The 26769-nt window shown below is 42.0% G+C and overlaps 1 protein-coding gene across 9 annotated transcripts in view; it reads left to right on the plus strand.

The window, feature by feature from the left end:
* The window catches only part of PCDH9 (protocadherin 9), a 759938-nt gene that overhangs the window by 337069 nt on the left and 396100 nt on the right, over positions 1–26769 (plus strand). For 4 of the 9 annotated variants that reach the window (XM_081002919.1, XM_081002923.1, XM_081002924.1 and 1 more), the window contains exon 3: positions 13868–13933. The exons of the other annotated variants lie outside the window; for them this stretch is intronic. In XM_081002919.1, the coding sequence (XP_080859045.1) occupies positions 13868–13933 (66 nt within the window). The remainder of the gene's footprint in view (positions 1–13867; positions 13934–26769) is intronic. 9 annotated transcript variants of the gene reach the window in all.

The following is a 26769-nucleotide window of genomic DNA, read 5'->3' on the forward strand; positions in this document are numbered from 1 at the left end:
CAGACAATATCTAGTAACAACATATGTATGAGAAGAATGCACTGGGAAAATTGTAAAAAAAAAACACCCAACACTTTTGGATTCCTTTTAAAATTTCTTAGATGTTTCACCTGTGTTAGATTTGCTTTAAATTAAATTTCAAGGGCAACTCTTCTTGGCACCCAAAGATTCTTTGTATGCTTGCTTTGATATTAAACTGTGTTTTCCAACTACATGTTTTGGACACATACAACTGGGTCAGAAATTGAGTTGGGTAGAGTTGAAGACAGCAGAAGTTGAGCTACTTGTACTAAGCACTCATGCTTTATTGTGATTCAGAATATGGCATAAAGACATCCATATGCCATAATCACCTGGATGTCATATTGCCTTGATAAAGCAGTTTAAATATTTTTCTGGCTCAACATTCTGACCACAACAGATGCCTCTAGGAAGTTCACAAATAGGAACTGAAGGCAACAGCCTTTTCTTCCTGTTCTGTCTCTCAGTACAGTATCAAGTACTCAGAGCTATTCTGCCTGTAAGCATGGAAAGTCCATTGAGTTCTGGCTATTATCTAACAGCAGAATAATGATAATGATAGTGATAATTTTATTACTTATATGCCACCTATCTGACTGTGTTGCCCCAGCCACTGTGGATGGTTCCCAACAAAATATTAAAAACACAATAAAACATCAATGATTAAAAACTTTCCTGTAACAGGGCTGCCTTCAGATGTCTTCTAAAAGTCTTATGGTTATTGATCTGTTTCATAATGGAGCAGATCATTAAGCAAACAGTCTGTGAGCACCTAGAAAGGAATGCTGTGATCACCAATAGTCAGCATGGATTTCTGAAAAATAAGTCATGCCAGACTAACCTGATCTCGTTTTTTGACAGAATTACAACCCTGGTAGATGAAGGGAACGCAGTGGATGTAGCCTACCTTGATTTTAGCAAGGCATTTGACAAGGTGCCCCATGATATTCTTGTAAAGAAGCTGGTAAAATGCGGTCTTGACTATGCTACCACTCAGTGGATTTGTAACTGGCTGACTGACCGAACCCAAAGGGTGCTCATCAATGGTTCCTCTTCATCCTGGAGAAGAGTGACTAGTGGGGTGCCACAGGGTTCTGTCTTGGGCCCGGTCTTATTCAACATCTTTATCAACGACTTGGATGATGGACTCAAGGGCATCCTGATCAAATTTGCAGATGACACCAAACTGGGAGGGGTGGCTAACACCCCAGAGGACAGGATCACACTTCAAAACGACCTTGACAGATTAGAGAACTGGGCCAAAATAAACAAGATGAATTTTAACAGGGAGAAATGTAAAGTATTACACTTGGGCAAAAAAAAATGAGAGGCACAAATACAAGATGGGTGACACCTGGCTTGAGAGCAGTACATGTGAAAAGGATCTAGGAGTCTTGGTTGACCACAAACTTAACATGAGCCAACAGTGTGACGCGGCAGCTAAAAAAGCCAATGCAATTCTGGGCTGCATCAATAGGAGTATAGCATCTAGATCAAGGGAAGTAATAGTGCCACTGTATTCTGCTCTGGTCAGACCTCACCTGGAGTACTGTGTCCAGTTCTGGGCACCACAGTTCAAGAAGGACACTGACAAACTGGAATGTGTCCAGAGAAGGGCAACCAAAATGGTCAAAGGCCTGGAAACGATGCCTTATGAGGAACGGCTAAGGGAGCTGGGCATGTTTAGCCTGGAGAAGAGGAGGTTAAGGGGTGATATGATAGCCATGTTCAAATATATCAAAGGATGTCACATAGAGGAGGGAGAAAGGTTGTTTTCTGCTGCTCCAGAGAAGCGGACACGGAGCAATGGATCCAAACTACAAGAAAGAAGATTCCACCTAAACATTAGGAAGAACTTCCTGACAGTAAGAGCTGTTCGACAGTGGAATTTGCTGCCAAGGAGTGTGGTGGAGTCTCCTTCTTTGTAGGTCTTTAAGCAGAGGCTTGACAAGCATATGTCAGGAGTGCTCTGATGGTGTTTCCTGCTTGGCAGGGGGTTGGACTCGATGGCCCTTGTGGTCTCTTTCAACTCTATGATTCTATGATTCTATGATTCATAATACTACAATTACATTTTGTATGAACTATTTAGGCCAAGCATTTAAATTTAATATATTATCATTTTATTCACCCTCTGTCTGTTTCACTCTCTCTTGCCTGTCCTTCAGTGGATTCAGGTGGTCTGACAGGGTCACCCCATTTTGTCCTCACAGTTACCCTGCAAGCTTGACTAGGCTGAGGTAGTGCTTGGGCCAAGGTCTCCCAGTGAGCTTCATGGCTGAGTAGGGATTTCATCCCAGGCTTTCCCAGGTCCAACACTTCGTCTACTGCACCATTATGACTATGTGTTTTTTACATGGCAGGTGATCATTTCCTTCTAGCAATCCCATGTTGTTTTCATCAATGGAAGATTGCTCTCTCGTGGCTGTGGAGTCCCATTTGCCATAGATATATTTAAGTGCTCCTAGGAAGTTCCCCCTTTTGCTCTTTCCTCTGTTGGGATTTGATATCACATTGGTAGACAGAGGCCATGTGTTAAAGTGGTTCAAATGAACTGTTGAATCATACAACCAGCAAAACTATTGAATCATAGCTTCCTTAGAGACATGGCAAAACCTACTTTTTATGTCTGACAGACTTCCTTAACACTTCAGGCCTGTTCGGCTTGACCTTTTCTCTCCATTGTGGCAAACTTTCTGTTCATTTTGAAGAGGAAGAGTTTCCTGCTTCTTTGAAAGGGGAGCCTTTTCTCTGTTGCATGAGCAAAACACTTCTGGGGGTGAGAAGGATTGTATGGTCTCCCTTTCATTTGAAGGCATTAGGATTTGGTTGAAAGTGAACCTGCCCGAATACCTATATTTCTAGACTTTCAAACCTTCAGTGGCTTCTGTTACTTCTATTTTAAAAGCAATGTTATGCTAGTGAAAGGTGACAGATGGACAAGCCTTGTGGCTGAGCTTCTCTGATTATGGATGTAATATAACAGGAAGCAGGACAGGCTTCTTATCTTAAGACCTAGCTAGGAGCTAATCACTGGGGATTGAAAGAAGCACAGATTTTGGCTGCGTGCACTGGCAAGTACAGTACATCATTTTGCAAATTCTAGCTACTGGTATGTGAGGTACATTGCCTTGGATTTTGATTGAGCTGCCAGTTTGTTCTATCTGGAAGGTATAGTGGCTTGTGCAAAACCACACTTTGTCTCTATTTGTCAGGAAACATAACACCTTCTTTAATTAGGTACACAGCTTGGGGGTGCTCCTGGATCTATTACTACCACCCTGGATCTATTACTACACTCCCTGTCCAGGCAGGGCAAACTAACTTCTGTCATCTGTGCTCTGGTAACCTCCAGGTTAGACTACTGTGATGCATTATTCACTGGGCTACCTTTGAAGATAGTTCAGAAACTGCAAGTGGCACAGAATTTGGCAGCCAGATTGTTGACTGGTCTGAATGTATAAAGCTAATTCTGGCTACCAATTATTTTGCAGGCTCAATTAAGAACGATGATTTTGGCCTATAAGGCCTTACACCAGTACCTCAAGGACCGCTGCTCCCAACATGAAATGACCCAGACCCTGTGGTCATCATCTGAGGCCCTTCCTCAAGTGCCCATGAGAGGTTTGGAAGGGTGGCAACATGAGAACAGACCTCTTCAGTGCTGGTTTTCCTGCTTGTGAAATGCATTCCCCAGGGAGGCTTGCCTGGCACCATCTTTATCTATTTTTAGGCATCAGGCAAATACTTTTCTCTTTATTCAGACTTTTAGCTCTTGATTTGAAAGTTGGAATTCAGCTGGGCAGGATTTATAAGTGCTGCCTTTTATCAGTATAGCTGCGTTTTGGGGTTTTTACTTAATTGCTTCTAATGGAAGTTGCTTTGGATCACTGTGAGAAAAAGTGACTAGCAAATAATAATGAAATAATAAATAGTAATTAAGGAGTTATGGGAGCTGGCAGATAAAATTATATATTTGTGGTCATTTGGCTGTTGTGCTGCATTTTGTCAGTGGTCTTTTACAAGGTGTCCAGTCCACACTAATAGGTGGTGCGTGTATGTATATGTGTGTGTGTGTGTGTGTGTGTGTGTGTCAGGCATACATTTTTAATTTCAAACTTGTAATGTTTTTAATTACTTTTGAAGCAACTGGTTTCCAGTTCAGTCTCTGGCTCTTAACTCTTCCAGAAATAAGGGCAAACTGGAGGCAAGAGCACCATGAAGCCAAGCAGGCTGTGCCAAGTGGCAAAAGTCTTATCTAGGGCTCTTTTCTAAGTTGAGATTTAATTGTGGGAGGGTTTTGTTTCCCCCATGCATGTGTAATTTAAACTGCCATTGTGAAACTAAAACAGGTTTCTTGGTTTACTACAGTGTCTGTTGGGAGTGGCAGGGAAAAGAAAGGGAGACCCACTGTGCGGGGAGCCAGGACCCATGAAATGCCTTTAGCTCATTCAAGCTCCTCCTTCTGCCAGCTGAGATTTGCAAGGGCATCACTGAGGCCAAGGAGGAGGAAGCGAAGGAGCAATGCTGCCCTCTGGACTGGCTGCCAGTATGAAGGCAGGCTGTTGGGTGTTGCCTTGGAGCAGACTGAGGCTGGTGGAGCATTGTCTCATTTGCCCAAATGAACCACGACAGGAATCAGCCAGGATAGCAGGTAGTTGGCCTCCTTTCTTTAAGGAGCTTGTCCACATCTTCAGGATGCGTCAGTCAGTAACTCTGGGTGACTTCTAAATTTGCATCCACACTCCCCCTCCCTTTTTGTTTTTTTGGTAATACTTATTCAGATCTGTGTCCCTTGACAGTTCTGTGTCCCTATTTGGCAAGGCATTTCCATGCCATTTAAGGGGCCACCTGAGGCCAGCCCCCAGCCCACAGGAGCTGTGTGGCTTTCGTCTCAAGTGAGGGGAAGAGGACTGTGCAGTGTTGGCCTCTGCACAAAGCTTAGGTCTATATAAATATTGCCTCAAGTAAGTAGTTTGGCCCCTGCCAATTCACTAGAGCCATACCCTTTATTCGGCGGACATTAAGCCTCCAGGTTTCAGGTGAAGCTACTGACCTCTGGGGTGCTACAGTGGGGCAGCCCTGACACAGCCGTGGGAAGCGGACTCCGTTCCTTCTAAAGGAAGCAGCTCTACACAGGCCTGGGGGAAAGCCTGCCAAAGCATCTTCATGAAATGTTTTCACAGACATGGTTTCAAGAGGCAAATGCTTCAACATTGCTCCTTGCTGCCAACAACAAAGGGCCCTTCCAATGTTACCATCGGCAGCCAGGAAGCCTTTCTCAGCCACTCGGGTAACGTCAGAATATTTAGGCCGTCTTGGAGGAGCCCTCAGCAGGCAATGCTACTATGCTGGCATTCTCCGAAGAGGCAAAATGCTTGTGGAGTAGCATAGGGCATGTCATTTTAGGGGCTGAAACATAATTCTTGCATTTTTTTCTGTGGGATGGGGTCTTGACAATATATTTTTGGGTGTGAGGAATTCAAACCTGCTATTTTTTGCGACTGGGCAACATTGAGCTTGGGACGTCTACGTTTGATGAAGCAGCACCAACTTTTTAAATTTTACCCTCTGAAAATGTCAGGTAATGCTAAATAAATAATAACATATAACATAATTGCAAGTACTTGACAGTCATTTTTAATTATTTCTGTGTAATTTAACACACATATTATTTAACAAGTAAGACTAAATTATATTAATTTAACCAAAATATATTTTGAATTCCCAAGTTGTACCTTTTAGTACCCCTCATTTTTCAACACACCTTAATGGTAGAGATCCACATTGTAGACTTCTCCCTCTTGATCTAGATCTTCCATTGTTACCATAGTGATACAGGAAGTTAACTGGGATCAGGTGAGATTAGTTTTCAAATGCAGCTATACCTGATATTACTTCATACTGTCACTGTGGTGCTATTCCAAGTCTCATCATGATATCCCTGATCCAGCAAAAGAGCTTTCATGCAGTTTCCTTGGTTCCATTATGTGAAAGGCTATTCGTATCCTTCCTTCCTTCCTTCCACATAGCTTATGCATGAAATGGGGAACAGGGCCACACTTGTCAGTCCTAATGCTTTGTACCCAATCCTTGATGTCTGTGGGTTCTCTGCACTATGTGAAAAGGGGAGTGTACGTGCCTATGACTGTTGCACGTGCAGACTCTCCACACAACTGGGAATCTTGCATAGAGACCCTGCACATGCACAGCTGTATGTGTATAGACATCCTTTTCCTGCAACCTACCAAATGCACGGATGTTGGGAAGGAGGTTGGCAGACATGATCCATTTCTACTTTCACACTATACTGTACTAAAAGGGGATGGGGGTGTATGAATAACTGCTGAAGGTGGATGCAAACAATGACAGCCCAAGACATGGTAAGAATGAGGGTGTGCATTTTCATCTGTATTGCAACCACTGCATTGGGTAACATGCCACAAGATTATGTCTCTATCAGCACACTGGTCTTTGTGAGCGTAGACTGGAGTACTATTAAGTGTCACTGCTGCTGTTCTTGGGAATAAGACCACCGCAGGGTGGCTGCATCTTACCATGTGTGTCTAGGATATAAATGGGGAGTCTTTTTCTAGAGCCTTAACCAGCACTTTTATTTTGGGTCTCTTCGGTAAAACTCATGTGGGTGCCAGCACAAAATGTCTGCCATGGGCATCAAATAAAGAGGTGGCAGTACTCTGTATCAGTGAGTACTGTAAGTTAAACAACTCTGTCCTTAACTGAGCCCCAGCTGAAGGATTGCTGTTTTCTCACTTGGAATCCTATGCTTGGACATTACTTCTATAGAGAACCTCTTGCCAAGGTTACTTGTTTTCAGTATGAATATATTCAGGTGAAACAATACATTTAAAACAGTGGTTTAATTTTGTACTTATTTCAATTGACTGCAAGATTATGTTTCCGTGACAGGATTGGCAGAGGCTGCTGGCAGCCCCAATAGCAGACCAATGCCTGCGATGCACTGGGTCTCTGCACTGAAAAGCACACGCAAACTTAGGCTGCTTTGGCAAATAAGGATAACAGATAGGAATGCTTGAGAAATTCGATCTTTGTGCACCCCTGGACGTCTTTCAGACTGTGGCACTGTAAATGTGGATTGAGTTGTGAATTAAGCATGTAGTAAAGCAATTCCCTGATGACTTCATCTTCTGTGGAGCGCCTTAATGAATTCTATCACCAGCATGCCAGTTGGATTGTATTAATTGGCTCTCACTAGCTTCCTGCCACATTTGAGACAATGGTAGAGTTGAGTCTCTCACAGTGCAATCCTATACACATCAGCTTAGAAGCAAGGTCCATTGCACTCAATGGTACTTACATTTGCTTTGGTTTCTTGGTGGTCCAGTATGATGGTGGTGGGGTTTGGCGGGAGCAGGGAGAGACTTATCATTCTCCTGGTTATGTGAAATATGGCATAGCCAGATCTGGTACTGCAGCTTGCAGCAGAGCAATAGGAACAGTTGGCAAATGAAATATTAATTTAAAAGGTTTATTTTTGTTCCTGTCATAAACGTAGGTTGGCATTGGTGTACCTACCAGATGCTTCCTTTAACAAATAATCAGCATATTATTTGCCATGTTGGACCTTACTAATATATAATCCAAAAGAATAGAGCTGTGATACAATAAAACAAAGATTAAATTGGCAAAAATGTAAACCGTTCCTAACAAAATATATGTGTAAACAATGTGTTATTTTTGAATTCTTAGAAACACCCAGGAATAAAACATTGCAGCAAAACAAACCAAAAACCAAGCAGCTGAACACAGCAAGGTGCCAAATCTCCATTTTCCACTTTAATGTGCAGTACCTGTGACTAGCAGGTCAGGCTACCAAGTGCTTTAAGTAGGGGTTTGAAGATACTGAAGAGCAGTGCAAGAGGAAAAGGAAAGCAGAGAGAGAGAGAGAGAGAGAGAGAGAGAGAGAGAGAGAGAGAAGAAAGAAATGCGGATTTTGTATAAACAGCTAGGAGCCTAGGGTGAAGGGCAGGTAATACAGATCATGATCATAATCATAATCCCGCTATATATTTTCATTTTTCAACTGAAGGTGCCCAAAGTGATGGCTAAGGTTAGGTGCTCTGTGCAGAAGACTCCATCAAGGTTTGGAGACGGGGAGCAGGGCCAGTGTGTACAATTCTACTCTGCCCTTGATGTGCTGTATATTCTAAGTTATTTAGTTGTGTGTGTAACATTCTTGTCAGGCAGAACACCAGCACAGATATAGAAAGCACACTTGTCAGCACACTTTATGATAGCTGCCTGCAGGAGATGTGTTATCTCTGTCTCCACACATTATATTTTAAGGTGTCCACTTTCCCCCCTTAATGCAATGTGTGGATCCGCCCAGTGGCTACCACATCCATACATGGTAAATGAATATTTAAAATGCTTCAGAGTGTGTGTTTGTGTGTAATCATTATGGTTCTCATTATTTTGCTAGTTTCTGGACTGCAGGAACAAGGTATTGCATGTTTGTTAAAGAATACGTATTAATTAAATGCACAGAAAATCTTTCCAATATATTGCACTAGTCAGCTGAAAAAGGAATAAAAGAAAACTCTCAAATAGTATGGGGGCTGCAGGTTGACCTTCCTTTTGCTTTTCTCCAGGAACCAGCAACACGGTAGACCATTTCCATTACTGTGTGTAGGTCGGTAGTTCAATCTGCTTTTATTTTATTGGGGAAGAGAGCAATCGTCTACATTCCCAGTTGTTATCTCTCTTGCTGCTGGATTGCAATATATCACCAAACCTGCTGATTTTATGTTGCTCTCCCTCCCTCCCTCCCTCCTCCCCTCTGCTTCCCTAGTGTTATTCTGTTGAGGAATTTCCACCTGGCCCCCTCTGTTTCTTGATGGAAGCACTAGATGAAATGAATTGCCCAGCTCTGTTTCTGCAGAACCGTTTTGGTGGTGTCAGTGCATGAGACAGAAACACAAGCAGAGGTGGAGAGAAAGATTAGCAAACTGAACTCTAGTTTACAGGGAACCGACTTTACAGTATCTTAAATTATGTTGACTTTTAGACCCCTGCTGGGAAAGGAACTGCAGATATTTGTCTCTTTCTTCAGTCACTAGTTTTGAGGCAGGCATGTGTGGGATGGCTACCATATCCCTTTCAGGATTTTACATTTATTTTAACCCAAGTGTCAACAGCAGCAATTCTTTTCTCTCGGAATTGCCCCAAGATTTTGCTTAAAGGAAAACACTGAGGTGAATTTGGAGTTTCTTGCTTTGGAAAAGCATTTGAAGAATTTTAAGTGGGTCTAAAAGAGTTGCAGTAGGACTAGCAACTTGTCTCACAAAGGGTATTTTGCACACCTCTTTTCCCCAGCTTGCAACACTTACAATAATCACTTCAGCCATTCAAGGATTTGGGGTTTTTTTGTCTGTTTCATTTCTCACCTGTCACAGAGGGATGAAGGAGAATAAAAGTGAAAACACGCAAACCCCATGTGACGTTGATGGTTGGATAAAGAAACAGGGCAGTGAATGAATTTCCCCTACACAATTCAGACTGTTAGGAAGAATGCAAGTCCTTTCCATAACATGCTAATTTTGTATGAGTAAGGAATATTTTGTGCAAGAGATGTTCAATCACTAGGTACAGCCTAGTTGTAGGTTTTTCTGCTCTTTGTTTTAAGTCTCAAGTATAATTAGCAGGGGACGCGGGTGGCGCTGTGTGTTAAAGCACAGAGCCTAGGACTTGCCGATCAGAAGGTCAGCGGTTCGAATCCCCATGACGGGGTGAGTTCCCGTTATTCGGTCCCTGCCCCTGCCCACCTAGCAGTTCGAAAGCACGTCAAAGTGCAAGTAGATAAATACCTTCCAGCGGGAAGGTAAACAGCGTTTCCGTGCACTGCTCTGGTTTGCCAGAAGCGGCTTAGTCATGCTGGCCACATGACCCAGAAGCTGTACACCAGGTCCCTCGGCCAATAAAGCGAGATGAGCACCGCAACCCCAGAGTCGGCCACGACTGGACCAAATGGTCAGGGGTCCCTTTACCTTTAGAATTATTAGAGCAGAGCCTTTAGAAATACCACCAAGCTATCAGGTCCTAAAGAAAGGATAGCAAGTACACAGGGAAGACCTATATTTGTCTATCTTCCTAAATAATAGTGGATTCAACATGTATTCTTGCCTGATGAAGAGCCTTTTTGGAATGCATGGTGCTCCCGGAGATGCATATAGATTCACCTGTGAAGCTTCTGATTCCACTAGCATGCTTAAAGTGGTACATCATCAAGTAGCCGCTGTCATCAAGAGTGTTACCAGAAGTAAGAGCTTCATGCGTGAGGTAGATATAGAACACTACATGAGCCAAAACACACTGCATTTGATGAATCTGCTCTCTGAAGGGTGAGAAGGGGAGCCCTGACACAAATTGAGTCTTCTGTGACTCAAAATATGTAGGATTACATCGATGTAAGTATGGTGATGAATTTTAGGGCCAACTTGTCCCATCTGTGGGATAGCACCTGAAAGTGCAACACTTGGTTGCATGCACAATAACTCAGCCTAACCTGCCCATAGACAATTCCATGCCAAATTATTATTAAGAAAAAATAAATCCTGACTTGACTTGCGAGTGGCAGAGATGACGGTTTGGGGTAATCATTTTCATGTATTTCACAAACCATCAGTGGTATGAAACCTGATTAAATCTCAATAGTCTTAGCTTTTGTAAAAGCAGTCCAGAAGGATGTTGGCCCTGCAGACTGAGAACAAGGCCTGGTTCACACAAAGCCCTGGCATGTAGATGCAGGGCATTCAGGGGCCAAGCCTAAAGCCAGTATCTCCTCTCTGCATCGTGCGTAGAACTTTCAACAAAACTGGGTGATTAGAGCACAGAAATGGGACTTACACTGTCTCCTCCAATTGTTACTAGTTAATATTTACATTTCTGTTCCATCCTTTATCAATCCCAATGGGGAGTTACAGAAAGCGCAAAAAAAACCCCACCTACATAAAAGTGGTAAAACCATGCAGCAATTTAAAGTACAATACTACAGTAAGCACAGAAGATTTACACTAACCGGTTTGCAATTCAACTCAAGAGAAAGCCTGGCTGGATAGATATGTTTGTAATTGGCACTGTAAGATGTGCAATGATGATGCCAATCATACCCCAGGAAGGTGGAATTCTGCAACTTGAACGCTCTATCCTCATTCATAGCATAATGAACACCAGTTGGAGGGACCATGAGAAGGGCCTCTCTTGCAGATTTTAATGCACACCAAGCAATCTACACTGAATAATCAATTATGGTGACAAAGCCACCTCCAGGGTGAGTGGAAGTGGGAGCAGGCCAAGCCCAGAGCCCACCCCATGTCTAGCAGTACTGCCATGCTTCCTTTTCACAGAGCACCCGACTAGGTCAGCAGCAGCCCAAGAGAACTCTTGATATGCAGGCCCTACTGCTTTTTCAACTAATGGGGTTTGTTTGTAGGCCACCAATGTCTATGAGCTAGCACTGCACAGTGGGGAGGGCACACAAGTTCAAGGATCACTCCTGCATGCCAGTGTAAAATTTCTGTACTTGGGCTGTAAGCTAAGCCAAGCAAGTATTTGTTATTGGGTTAACTTTCTGCTGAGAAAAATGGCAAAGCAAAGAACAAACAAAAACCAGGTACCTGTGTTTTAGCGAGTAAGATTCAACCACAGAGGAATTATCTGAATCTTCAGTTGTGCATCTTCTTCATTATATATGGGTAACAGTAACTGGGATGGGGGGGGGTTGTCCTCTTTTCCTTAGCTTCAACATCAATGCTGCAAGATATGTTGGGTGCATATAAAAATATCCTTAAGATACAGGTAGGGTGGTCTTAATACGTCTGTGAATCAGCTTACTGTATTCTTTCTTTTTGTGTGGCGTTGCATTTGCTAATACCCTTGGAGGTTTGATTCAAAAGTAAGGAAGAATCAAAAACCAGGTTTCTGTTGTTTTGAGGTGTGCTTCTCTTTGAAATAAGGTATCGGCTGGCAAACAAAGGAATTCTTCCAAGTCAATTGGAAGCTTCTGACTTGATATCAGAGGAGAATGTTTGCGGTGAATATAAATAGTACGAAGCTCCTTTCAAGACCAATCCTTAGGTAAAAAGAGTTGTGATGTAACTCTGTAAGCATACAGGATGTGTATAAGATATCAGAAGCTTTTGATGGGAGAACTGTGGAACAGACATGTGTTTTTCCATAGGGGTTGACATCATAGTTTGATGTAAACATTTTTGATGTTTCCACCTTTGCTCACCAAATCATGATAAAAGAGGGGGCAAATAATTCTGAGCAGAATGCTAATTTCGTCTCACTAGGCAAAAGTATCCCACACAGATTTTGCTTCTTTATTAGTATTGCCAACTTTTGTGTTTGGGGGGGGGGGATCCTGACCCTTTAAAACCTGTCATAATTGGGAACAGGATGCAATCTGGCAAGAAAGTGGAGGAGCTGAGTGGGATGGGGTTAAATATTCTGACAGAGCTTGGCAGATCATGAATGGAACCTGGGGAAATCTGGCGTTTACTGGCATTTCAGACCTCCGGATTTGCTTCTTCAAACAATATACTTGTGCTGATCAAACCATTTAAATACAGACTGACTGGGAGCTCAGTTACTTGATATCAACCAATGAAAGTCACTTGAAATGTGCTATACAAAATTTAGCAGGCCTGGCTAGATGCCTTTCTTCCTCATGTGCTTTTTGCAGGATGTTTTTATATTCATTAAAAAAAAGGTATCCATACAAATATTGTGCTTTATTGCTTGCACAGATCCAGTTTGTATGTTAGGTTTCATTCCATGTGGCTGTTGCCAATATAAGAATGCATGAATGCGAAAGTCACTTGGAAGAGGCCAATCATATGTTATGACCCCATGCCGGTACTGCTAATGAGGATCTTGACTGATGGACAGGAGATGCTAGGCTGTGAGTTTACCATGTGATACAGCCCTGTCCTATGATCTCTTCACTACATTACTAGAGCAACAAGGGATACAACTACAGGGAAGCAGCATCTGCTATGGCAACCTTTTGGTTCCCTTGTTTTTTAATGCAACTGCCATCATCCCTGGCTGAGTTGGCTGAGGAGTTGTGGTCCAGCAACATACGGGGACCCAATGCTGAAGAACTCTGTACTATGGTCAGCTAATGTCTGATATGGGTTTTATCTAATGTGCTACAAAAAAGGGGGGGGGGATTCAAAGAAATCCATACTTTGATTTGTTCCTCATTAGACTGTCCCCTCAAACATGAATGAAATTAGGACTAAAGCAAGTTAAGCACTTCAGGTGGTTTATGTAGAGTCTTCATTGGCCTGATTCATGTATTGCTTATGTCTCTTCTGTCTACTGCATATTCCCACAGCACATTGCACGAGGGATTTGAGTGTACAACAGTAGCTTAATTTATGTGATTCTTCTTCAAGGCGAAAAGGGGGCAAGAAAAGATAATGTAAAACAGGCCATCATGTATAGGCAGTGACTGTTTTTTGGTGCAACTGTGTGCGTCACAATAATGGGTGGGATTGGAATGTTTTCAGGCTTTTTCAATGATGTTTCAAATATATGTGATTCCACTTAAATACGCAGTGCCTTGGAACGTAACCTCCATGTAAATTGGGAGTTCTCTGTATTGCAAAAGAGGTCTTGTGGAGGGGGAGGGATACACAGCCTCTTATAAATCACATGAAGGGACTCAGAAGCCCAGTAACAGCATGTGAGTTGATCTTTAATTTGGGCTGTGCCAGAGACTGTGAGGGGGGTGGGGTTATCTTAAGGTGCAGTAAAAGTGACAAATCTTTTTATTCAACTATTACTTGCTTTTTAGGCACTGAATTTTGGAGATATGCCGAAGTACTTGTGGGAGATTTGGGTACCTGACAAACCATGGGTGGTAAGATATCAGAACTGTTCAACAACAGCAAAAGAACCAGTTTGTTTGTTTTCTTCAAAATCAAGTATTGTGGGTCCAGTTTCCCATTGAAACCAGTGCTCAGGCTCCCTTAGGGAGCTCCATTCACCAACATGTTTCACCAACATAATATATTGGGAGGGGGCATAAAGGGATCGTTATAGGGCATAGTATAAGAGGAACTATATATACTATATGATGCCACTGTGCTAAGTCCTTGTTTTCAGTAGGACCCCAGGGGTAGGGCCAGGTCATGGCCCCTGAGGTCAGTAGTTTTAGCTGGAAACTAGAGAGGAGGAAAGCACCAAACAGAACGTGGTACTTCTTTGGTGTCTAGATTTACATGGAAGACAAGGCCTAACCAATCTATAGGCTTCATAGTGTCCAATTCTGGACACAGTCCTTGGTAACTCACTAGGCTGGGCCACAGCCTCAGAACCTGAACTTTCTGGTTCAATCTGAGGAATCCCTACCACTCTCATGGAGTGAAATGTTTTGAAATTGTAAATAATAATTTGTTTCAATGGAATGAGGGTGCTCTATAATTTCAAGAGATTTGGAGAGAAAATAAAAGTTTTCTTATCTTGGAGTTGACCATATGCATTGCCAAAAATATGAAAAATAAATAAATGAGATGTATCACAAAAAGGGACATAAGAAGACACAAGTTTGCAGAGAAATAGCATTTTCTAATTTCTATGTATGGATGCAATTTTAGAAATAATTACAAAAAATTAAGTAGAAGCACAGTTCACCTTACCGTAGTATGGAAAAATGCTCTACTACATGCAGGCAGACACACACACACACACACACACACACACACACTCCTCTCTTGTTTTAAGGTTCTCTGTCTTTAGAGAACCTTGGACCAGGTAGCATTTCAAAAAAGGACTTCCTCAAATAGAGTCTTCTATGAAGTAGGAAACACAGACCCTGTAACCGACATGGCAAATATATTTTTCCCCACTGTAAAATATTTGCATTAAAGGCAAATTCACACAAAATACTCATTTAACATTTGTTGCTTAACAAAAAATAAATTTGAAAAATGACTTGTAGGTGCAGGCAAGGGAAGCATTTTTAAGTCCCATTGATTTTGATGGGAGAGATTTAAGCAGATGCTTCAGTCTTCCATTGAAACCAATGGGACTTAAACTACTCAGCTTTGGTTGAATAGTGTCATATTTTTTCCCCATATTATCACTCAATAGGAAAAAAAATTGCTCTGATTTTGTTACTAGGAAATTAAGCATGCAAAAGCAGCTTCCAATTATATCTCATTGGAAGCTTGTATTTCATGCAAGTCTTTTACAATTCTGTCATTATACTTTATTGCTTACGTTTGAAATCATAATGTTTTATTGCAGAGCTTTGTAGATTACACTTTTCAATTCAGACTATTTCTTTCGGGAGTTTTGTTGGCTAAAAATAAATATATTAAGCTTTTGATAATTTGCTTATCAATGTTTATGCAATGCACTTTAATGGGGCACTTAAGCACATTGAAGTACTAGTGAAATGTGTGTTGTCCACTTGACTGTGTTTGGGATCATGGTCTTCGTGTGTATTCTTGTTACTTATCATGTATGGGACACTAAGGGCTTGATCCAGAACAGGACATCTCTACATGCAAAAGTGCATCCACAGCTAATGTGGATGCCAATGACATTATGATGAGCATGTTCAACTCTATCACAGTATTCATTGTGCAGGGCCTATTGAACTGTGTGTGTTTTGGGGGCTGGTTTTTATCCACAATAATGTTTGAGAATGTAAAGCTGGATATGTATGTAGCCCTTGGTATTTTTTAACTGTGGTTTTTGCTTATAAATGTCACTAAAAAGTAGTAACTCTTTCAAACAACTCAACAGAACTAGTCTGGAAGTTTCTCCCATTTAGCCAAGCTACATCATTAGCTATAAAGTATTTTTCCCCAGCTTCTGTTTCATTTTGACTCATGCTTGCCCTCAAAGCAGCTGTTTAATTTGAATGTAATTTAGGCAACTAGAAAGGCACTAATTTCCTTTTTTGTTACTTTTTAAAAGTTAGGCCAGTTGTTAAAGCTACAAATGAGGTAGCAATTATAGGGAGATTCAAATAGATTCAGTCCAACTAGGTGCTATTCTGTTTCGTCCTGACACCGTCTCAGTAAAGGAAAGCAGAGCAACAAGATGTGTTTTATATCTTGAGTTCATCTCTCCCTAATTAGTACTGTTTAATGAACCGTTCACCCCCTTGGTTCTCGTGCCTCCCCTTGGGGATTTCCCAGCTGTTTTGCTCTCCTGTTGTAATTGAAATCCAACTTGTTCCAACCTGTAATTGATAGTGAATTCAACCATTTTATGTTTGCCATGAGACAGACGTATGGCGTATGCATGCAAAGCAGCATATGGACAAAAGAATGGCCTACCACCATGAAAGGAAATTTGATTTTGCATCACCATTGTTTATACAAGGAGGTGATAATACACAGATAAGATGAGAGTATATGCAGCTGTGCATATCTACACAGTCATCCTGCAGGCTTCATCACCTGTAAGTAGGCTGCAGCCTCAAAGAAAGGAAGGAGCTAGGGAGGAAAGTACAGGACTGGGCCAGCCTGGAGCTCCCAGTATCCACCATGTCAGGACCGCGCACATCCCAGTGGGAGCCTGTTCTGAATGCCAGAATGTCTGCATTCAGGGGTTGCCTTACCTCCAGGTCTATGGCTGTTAATTTTTATTATTTGCTAATTTCTCTATTCATTAATTGTATACCCTGCCTGTCTTTCCCAGTGGATACTCAAAGTCACCCTAAAGTTGCCATTAGCCACCCTGGTTCAGCCTGCGCAGCCCCGCTGCATCGCTTCCTCTTCATGACAGACTGATACAGCCTCCATTGTCCTTGAAATATTCAGAAGGTATATACAGAATGAGGAAATGTGCATGTGTGACAGCAGGCCCCACCCCCAATCTACATGCAAAGGCTGCATGTGTATTTTCAGCTGCATGTGTGAAGTAGCCCTTGCCCTAAGTGCATTCAGTTACCCTGGACACGTTGGCTGAATAACACTTCTATATATGTTTTATCCATGGCCCCTGTTTTCCTTAGCCTCCACTTCCCTCAAGTCCTTGTAATCCTGTTTATCCTCCGGGCTCTGTCTCCTCTTACCTGCCTTTTCCCCAGGTTCTTTCATCCCATACCATTACTTACCCTGCCCTCTGCCTGTAGCCATAAAGCCTTTCAGAAGCTTTAATCCCAGCTGAATTGAAAGTTTTCACTTCTTTCACAAGACAGGCTATGAATATTGTGTTGGGCCACTTGCTTCATGAGCAGCTGGAATACTTATAGACGTCCCCTTCCCTTTCAGCAGTGCAACCAATCACTGCCGGAAGTCTCAGAGAAAGCGGTTTAGGAGAGAAAGCATAGCTCAGTGGAAGAGGATGTGCTTTGCATGCAGAAAGTCCCAGGTTCCATTCCTGACAGCTCCAGTTAAACAGATCAGGTAGTGGGTGATGTGAAAGATCTGTGCCCGAGCCCCACAAGAAGGGCTGGCAGTTAGGGCAGGCCGTACTAAACTAGATGGGGGAGATGATTTGATGTGGTATGAGGCACTTTCCTATGCAGTGCACATCACATAACAGCACAGACTAGCTGAACACCATGCGAAAGTGCTGCAAGATCTGTCTGTTGTTTCAGTTGGCCACCGGGGTCAAACTAGCAAAGGGTGAGAGCCCTTCAGTGACGACTACAACAAAACAAAACTTTTAAGATGCTTTACTGTGGTGGAGGATTGTTGGTTTTTACTGCCTACTTAAAGTGTTCAGGATGGGGCAGGATATAACTCTAAATTATGCCTGCTGCAGAATTTGTGAGTCACAAAGCCATAACATAGCCTTCTGGGGCTCAAGAGGCCCTCCTGTTTTGCTTCCTGCCTGGACAGCAGAAACGGGCTGGGAGGTTTGATCTTGAAATAAACTAAACATAACAAAAAAATATAGGGTAGCAGTATATTTTATGCATACAGAAATCATGTATTAATTGACCACAAAAATGACCAAGCTTATACTTAGTAATGTTGTGGGTGTATTCTGCTTCTGCCCTCCTTTCCTTCAGGAAAATATTCATTATTAACAAAATATGCTGCCTTAGAGACTATTATTTTATTTTGGGTCATATTTCCCATGTCATTCAAGCCAACATATAAATCAATGGATTGATGGGCTTGCGGGGGGGACGGGACATTTAGGTAATTGAAGCAGTTCCCCACCCCTTTCATAATGCTTGGACATTCCATGCATTAGTCCACATTACTAGATTAATTTGGGATTTTGCCATTCACTGAATACATTCATAGTTTTATCTCAGTCAGTGAAGCTTCATAGACCTTTCTTGTATGCAGACAAGACGGATGCAAAACAATGTTATCTGTTTAAAAGGAAGAATCTGTTTAATTCTTATGAGTGGGTGAAATCCCCCCCTATTTAAAAATCATTTCTATTACTTGGTATTTTGATTGGGATCAGTTTGACACCTGTCATCTCTAAAATAAGCCTCCACTGGCAAGGGAAAGATTCAGTGTTCACATAGAACTTTTTCTATCTTTGACTTCTGTGATCGGCAATAATATATGTACATTTTTAATGCTATCTCATGTTATATGTTTAAAGGCCCAGATTATTTGTACTCTTGATCCTTTTTTAAAAAAGAGCACATAAGACATAAATCAGAGATGTCAAAGAGAAGCTGTCAGCAGAGTATCACAGCAAAGGCTCTGGTGCACTCTTAAATTTCTGCTTGAAAGGAGCTCTGCACACTGTTCCCTTATGAGTCAGCTTCGTCAGATACTGGCAACAACTCAGGGTGGTAAAATCAAGCTATTTGCCCCTTGGGCCCTGAGGTGTAATTCAGGACATTAACTATCATTCAAAGATATACGTGTTTTCCCTTTTCTTGTCTCCAGAGACAAGAGGACTGGGAGGCCACTTGAAAAACGTGTACAGGCAGAGCAACCCCAGCATCCAAATCTATCTATCTATTTATTTTTACAAACACTATTAAATATATTGCATGCGCAAGGAAAATGTACGTGGCGATTTCTATTATGATTCATCTTCTTGTGCTCCTGAAAATACAGAAAGAAACTAACATAGATCAGGGCTGACCTACTGAAAGTGTAAGAACAGGGACAGCCCAAGATAAGATTTATAGGTTGCCAGATCTACATGGGTTGTTGAGTTCTGTGCCATGGATTCACTAAAAATTCTGTCCCAGTTTTGCTTATTTGTAAAATGGGCAAATGGTTCCCCCCCCCCTAAGGCCATCTCAGGCTGTACATCCTTAACAATATGTGTATGTGGGTTTTTTTTGGGGGGGGGGTTATTGGGTTGTTCTTGTTTTTATTTGATTATGTATTTTGTGTTTTTATATTGTGATTTTATCCTGTGAACCTCCCTGAGACCTGAGGGTATAGGGTGGCAAACAATTAATCATTAATTATTTAATTAATTTAATAATAATATAATGCATGTGTGTGTTGCACACATGACTTGACCTTTGGTCTGTTAATGGGGTCACTCGCTTTGAGTTATTTGCTCTGCGTTCATGTTTGTGTTTGCCCAGTTGCAGTCTGGATCTGTGTTGGCAAAGGACTCGTAAGCATAAGCGATAGATGTACACCTTTTGGAGGCAGTTGTAGCAGCCGCTTCCCCAGCAGGCAGCCAGCAGGTGCAGCAGCAGCCGGTTCTGCTTCTGCCACTCCTGCAGGCCTGAGGCAATGGCCTGAGGGTGCGTCGTCATAACTCCAGCCCTGGTTGCAAAGAAGTGGCTTTCCTACGCAGGGAAAAAATCTGTGTAGGAAGTGTTTCCAGTGCAGGGATTCATTGTACGTGAAGCAGTCCCCAGTGGAATACAATTAATCCAATCTTGTAATTTCCCCCCATTAGTCATAAAATCAAAGGTATTTATTTTTTTGGCCTGGTATAAACATTAGGCTTGAGATGTAACCTCATATATTAAAATTAATGGTATTTTAATAATTCAAAGTAAATGAAATGCCATGAAGGAACCCTGATGCTGATGTATTGTAGGAACCGGGCTAGGCTCAGAAAATTGCAGTATTAGCCACTCAGTTTTAATGAAGTAGAACAAAAAAAGCAGTAAAATGTATTGAGTATATTAAAGCTAAGTAGCTCTAATAATTGCAAGGCGTGTTCCTTACAACCTATGAGCAGCAATGATGAACTGTGTCTTTGCATGTATGTAATTATGAATGATTCATATACATTGAATATTTGAGTATATATAATAAATTATCAGAGTGGGGGTATATGCATAGCCCCATGACTGTGTATACATAGTATATTTTTCATATTTCTAATTTACATGTTTGTTTTTAATTCAAACAGCACATAAATGAATAAAAATGAACTGGCTCCCATTGGTTCCCAGTCCCAGTTCACAATGTTAGGCATGAACTTGCCTGGGAATTACATTAATCTAAAATGTCCTTGTACTGCCTCCCACCTCCAGGGGAAGCATGTTTAGCAAGGAAGTGGAATAGGACCTTTTAAGTTGTGGCACCCCCAACTGTGGAACTCTCTCAAGAGAGAGATTAGAGCAGAAAAACCTTCCTTAATGGGTCAAGGTGCACTAATTCTGCCAGGCCTCTGTTGTGTATCAGAGGGAACAAACCAACTTAGACCATGAACTGCTTTAGTTCAGGGGTCAGCAAACTTTTTCAGCAGGGGGCCGGTCCACTGTCCCTCAGACCTTGTCGGGGGGCGGACTATATTTTGGTGAAAAAAATGAACAAATTCCTATGCCCCACAAATAACCCAGAGATGCATTTTAAATAAAAACACACATTCTACTCATGTAAAAACACGCTGATTCCTGGACCGTCTGCGGGCTGGATTTAGAAGGCGATTGGGCCGGATCCGGCCCCCAGGACTTAGTTTGCCTACCCATGCTTTAGTCCCTCTCCTGCACTCCAAATCAGTAATGGGGACATTCCCTAAGAAGGGTTCTACATGCAAGCAGCCTTGCTGGATGGTGATTAATTCATGCAAAAGGGTGTTGTAATCAGTAGGGGGGCGGGAAATCCATATCCAGAATTCAGGACTAGTACACAGTAAAACCTGTAGGGTCACGAGACTGCATGTGTGACCTGCTAAATGTAGGTTGGCAGTAGCCTTTTACTCATGTGAAGATAGCCAGCACAGGGAGAGGAGTTGGGGATGGTGTCACATATTTAGCCCTATCTGCAACATTTCACAGCTCCTCTCACCCCCAAAATCTCTGCCACTGTGTTACAGCGTAACTACCGCAGTGGGGTGCATTGTGGGTTCCTGTGTCACTTAGAACTCTGGGCAGGATTGTAAATTGCAGAAATTTTGTCCCAGGATGCCAATGGCAAGAGGAGCCGATGAACTTTGTTGATGGGGCTAAATGAATGCAGCCCCACCAATGCGGCCAGCCTTACCTTCCTTAGGCGAGTCATGTCTGAAGAGGGCTGCTATCGTATTGAGCACAGTTTGTGGCTTGTTTTCTGGTTGGGGTAGTGAGAAACTGACAGGAAGCCAAAGGAAGTCAAATTAGCACTGCCATTTTGTGGAGTTGCAGAGGTTTGCTCTTACGTTGTTGTTGTTGTTGTTGTTAAATTTATATACAGCCCTATATCCACAGGTGTAAACACTGGAACTAATTTAAGTATAACTTTTAAAATCTAGCTCAGAAGTGGCTAACTCACTTTTGTTGCTGAGTACTACTGTTGGATTGTATTTTCCTGTGGCTTTAGGTATGGCATTTAAGACATTTAATTTTATGTAACCCATTCTGCAAACCTTTAGCTGAAGGACAGAAAATAACTTCTTGTCCTCCAGATTGTGTTGGACTGCAATTCCCATCAATTCCACCCAGCATGACCAGTGTTCAGGACTGATAGAAGTTATAGTCCAGTAGCATTTGAAGGGTCACAGATTCACCAGCCCTGGTCTAGACAATCCTTCACTGTATGATTCATGTAATATGTTGGGCACCTACTGAACATTATAGGAAAGCATTTTTGATGCATATTAAAATTTTCATTTCATTTTTTATCGTGTTTGGGGGGTTTGATAGTATTGGAAAGATGCTAAATATTTGTTTGCTTATCCTATTAACAGATTTGCTTATACCTTGGCCTTTTACTATGGCCCAAACCAGAGCTACAGCTATTACACACGAAAGCAAAAATGCTAAAACAAACAAAACCACTCAGGAATCAGTATCAGAATAAATAATGAAAAATACCCTACCCACTTTTTAAAATGAGTTTAACTTTCATCTGCCAAAAAGCTAGCCGTAAGAAAGCAGGAGGAGGCTCTTTGGGGAGAGAATTCAGGGTGGGAGCCACTCCTGAAGAAGAACCCCTTCCTTGGGACCTCTGGCTTAGCTTCTGGTGGCTGTTGCACTTGCAGAAGACGATCTGAACACACTGGGGATGTGCGTGCATGTGACCGAGGAGGGCATTAACAATTTCAGTTAAAGAGAGCTATAAAGCACAAAGAGGAAAGCAGAAATAGACTGTGTTTCCTTACCAACAGCAGATGCTAATGCCTCCAGTATTCTTGCTGCTCCATGACAATCCGTTTATGCGCTACTATCATTATAAAACAATCCCAAGCAAAGCATACACAGATGCTCAATTTCTTCGAGATTTGTCTTCCTCCATAAGCACCCAGCTTTCTCGTTGCCAAACATTTCAACCACATATATGAATCAACGCCACCTCTCCCCACTCATTACTGCAACAAATAATCAACACTTTTGCTTGCTATCTTTAACAAAACATTAATGTCAAGCAGCAGTCTAATTTCGGCCCCCCACCCTCCTGCCATTAAAATCACAAACATTCAAACTGTTTGAAACGATTAGGCTCAACAAACGGCTACCCACTCCTCGCACTGCATTATCGCAATGTCTCTGAGGGTTGTTAATCTAGAATTAAAATACAATTCCAAATGGATCACCATTTAATTAATAGCTATGTGCCCTGCTTTCAGGAGTAGGGTCCTCTGTTTGAAAGAGTCATCATCCAGTCCAAGTCAGGTTTCAAGTTAATTAGTCATCTTTAGGGAAGGACTGCAGCTGCATGAGAGAGCTTCTGTCTTGCGAACAGAAGGTCCCAGATTCAACCCCTTGGAAGTGTCCCCTGTATGAAGCCCTGGAGAGCCACTGCCAGTTGTTGTCAACAGCAGTGAGGGAGATAGACTCACTATAATGCAGTTTCCTATGTTCCTGCAGATGAGAAGGGTGAGCAGGAGCTTTGACATTGCTGCTCAGTGGCTAGCATCAAGAGACAGCAGACTGAGCAGGCACACAGATCACCTGGTCACAGCCTTCTGCACAATGATGAAACATATTGCACCCCTACTTGTTATAGTAATTATTTCCAAATTTGCCTACATGAATACAAATTATCACATGCAAAGTTTATGCAAATCTGTGACTGCTTTTTGTTCTCTTTTTGGTGATGCATTTCCTCTCTTGGCAATGCATAAATGGCATTTAAAGCTGTCTCACAATTGCAAAGTAAGGCCTAAAATGGTGTTCAAGGCAAACCATTTGTTTCATGCCACCGTGCATTTCTGAAAATGGCACCCAACGTTGTTAAAATAGGTTATGATTAGAACAGAAGAGTGACTGGAAGGATGTTGGAGAGCAGGGGCAAACGATGGGGTGTTGTGTGGACTTAGAATGAGCAGCAGTTAGAGAATAACAGTTGAAGAGCTGCAAGTCAAGTGCAAGACAAGTGTTTGTTATTTTGTTTATTTTGGTTTGAAGAGACAGCAGAGTAGGGAATGGAATGGTTTATAAGAAGATGCCCAAGTTAAAGGAAGCTGACAAAAAAAAAAAAAAATACAGCCTGTAGTTTTGGAATATAAAAGACAGGCTGGAGATGATCTGTCTTGAAAGAGAGCGGAAGAAGAAAGAATTAGTTCTGAAGAAGACAGTGCAGCAGAAGCATGAATGAAGTACAGGTGCTCCCAAAAGCAACGAAGCAGGGACAAGTGGTCCAGGTGTTGGTTGTAGCTAGAAGGCAAATGAGTCCAGCTGAGGACTTTACCCACTGGCAGGAAGGATAAGCAGATCCTGGGATGCACTGAGGTGACCAGGCTGCTCAAAGCCATGCCATGGAAACCAGTTCAAGTGTTAGAGCTATATATCTGAATGAGGAACCGCAGGACTAATCACTGCAAAGGTAGATTATCAATTAAGCATGGATGAGCTTAGGACATCAGTACAATATTATGAGCAAAGGTTGGGGGAAGAAAAGGAATTGTTTCAGAATCAAAACACTTGGTTGACTACAGAATTGAAGCCCCAAGGCTATAAACACCTGGCCCTTGCTCAGGAAAAAGGAAATAAGATTTGGAGCTTGTGTAACCCTGAGAACAAGAAAGAGGAGGTTTCCTAGGATGAAAGGGTAAGTCAGTGGAAAAGGTACAGGGACATGTGGTAGTTCTTTTAGAATGGAACAAATAGAGGCAAAAGAGAAGCAAGCTGGTTGGGGAGAGAGATTCTGCAATGAACTAAAAATCCATACCAAGTTATCTAATTTATACAGCAGCAGTGCCAATGAATTGGAGGCAAAAAGTAAGGAAGGGTTGTAGAAAGCAGGGGATGCTAACAAAGAAACTCAGGGTCATTTGGCAGAAATGGAACAAAAACTGCGGCCGGGAAAGAACTGAAAGGAAAGATGGGGGGGGGGGGTTATTGGGCTGTTCTTGTTTTTATTTTGATTATGTATTCTGTGTTTTTATATAATGATTTTATTATGTGAAATGCCCTGAGACCTGCAGGTATAGGGCGGTAAGCAAATTAAAATATTATTATTATTATTATTATTAAGATTAAGATTAGCAGGCTTGAGAAATAGTTGAGCAATGCATACTATTTGGTTTTGGTCATGAAGTACAAAGGGACTAGTCTTCTAGAGGAGGAGGAGGAATTTATTTTGCAAACACTTTGTTTGCAAACATCTTTGACTGTTGACAATTTATTTGAAGGCTTTTGCCACTGAAGGCTTTTCACTTAACTGGAGAAATAAGTTGAAAATGGACTATTAAGCAGATTTCTGTCCACCCATCATGGTGCACACTCTTGCTTTTAGTGGGTTTTTCTATTAGTTTTCCACAATGAAAGAGTTCTTGGTTGATTTATGTACACAGGTATGTTAAAGGTAGTCCATAGGCAAGAAGACTGCAATCCTAACTATGTTTACTCAGAAGTAAGTCCCACTGAAATTAATGTGTTTTATGCCTCGGTAAATGGGATTGCAGCTTACTTTGCTTCCTACTATGGATATTACAAACCAGTGAGTTGTTCATTGCTGTTCTAAAGGATTTTTCCAAAAGAAGAAGAAGAAGAAGAAGAAAGATTCAGTCTGCAAATGGGATAAAATGGAAAAGGTTTTGTGCGTGTATGAAACTGGCATGTGATAGAAATAGGCTGATCTGTCCATCCCTACAAAACTGTCTTCTGTTTGTTGTTGTGGGACATCACATATGGATGATGGTTTGAAAGAGAAGCTTGTAACAGAAGAGTGAGTGGAAGAATGCTGGACAGCAGGGGAGTGTGATGGAATGTTGGGTAGAATTCAAGTGAGTGACAGGTGGAGAGATTCTGGAAAGACAAAGTGAATGGGGTGGAAGCACAGGTATAGAGTTAGGATAGCTGTTAAGGAAGAATCATAGCATAGTAGAGTTGGAAGGGACACAAAGGGTCATCTAGTCCAACCCCGTGCAATGCAGAAATCGCAAGTAAAGCATCCATGACAGATGGCCATCCAAACTGCTCAAAGACCTCCAAGGAAGAAGAGTCCACTACCTCTCATGGGAGTCTGTTCCACTGTCAAACAGCTCTTACTGCCAGAAAATTCTTCCTGATGTTTAGTCACAATCTCCTTTCTAGTAACTTGAAGCCATTGGTCCAGGTCCCAGCCTCCGGAGCACAAAGAAACAAGCTTGTTCCATCTTCTGTGTGACAGCCCTTTAGGTATTTGAAGATGGCCATCATAACTCAATCTCAGGCTCCTCTTATCCAGATTAAACATACCTTACTCCCCCAACTGTTCCTCCTAAGGCTAGGTTTCCAGACCCTTGACCATCTTGGTTGCCCTTCTCTGCACACATTCCAGCTTGTCAGTATCCTCCTTAAATTGTGGCACCCAGAATAGGACACAATACTTTCATACACTGCAGCATAATGGAGCAATCCTATCATTAGGAATCATGTCAGGCAGCCTGCATCAGGAGACAAATTTTGGAGCAATAATTTTCAATTACTGGATCAGAAGGGGCACCATTTTGATCCTGAATTCTTGACCCAACTCTGGCATGATATAGTTCGTATTATCAGGTAACATAAACATTACTGAGTGATATTGCAAAGTGCCATACGCCTGGTTTTAAGGCAGCCTTCTGTCATGGAAATTGCTTTGTATTCATTAAATACTTTGCCTTCCCTTGGAAATACACAAAGCGTTGTGATGTTTTGTTCCTTGTTTTGCTTTAAAAGAGGAGGAATGAGCTAAACAAAATGCCTCTTTTGCAAAGGCTGATCTATTTTGTCCAGCACCCATATTGAGTCTTAATTTCTTATCAGCCTCTAGAAGCCATTTAGTGATTTATGGGTGCAGGGAACAGTCACAGCAAAGACCAGCGGTTGGTGAACCTTAAGGGAGGGGGAGATGGGAGAAAGAGTTTTATGCCCTGAATTGTGTCATCAGGGCCCAATTAAAACAATCAATCTTTTGTCAACCAGCTACATTGACCACCCTGTTTGTGCCAATC

The sequence above is a fragment of the Podarcis pityusensis genome, assembly GCF_964106645.2.
Source record: "Podarcis pityusensis genome assembly, chromosome: 4".
Classification (NCBI taxonomy): domain Eukaryota; kingdom Metazoa; phylum Chordata; class Lepidosauria; order Squamata; family Lacertidae; genus Podarcis; species Podarcis pityusensis.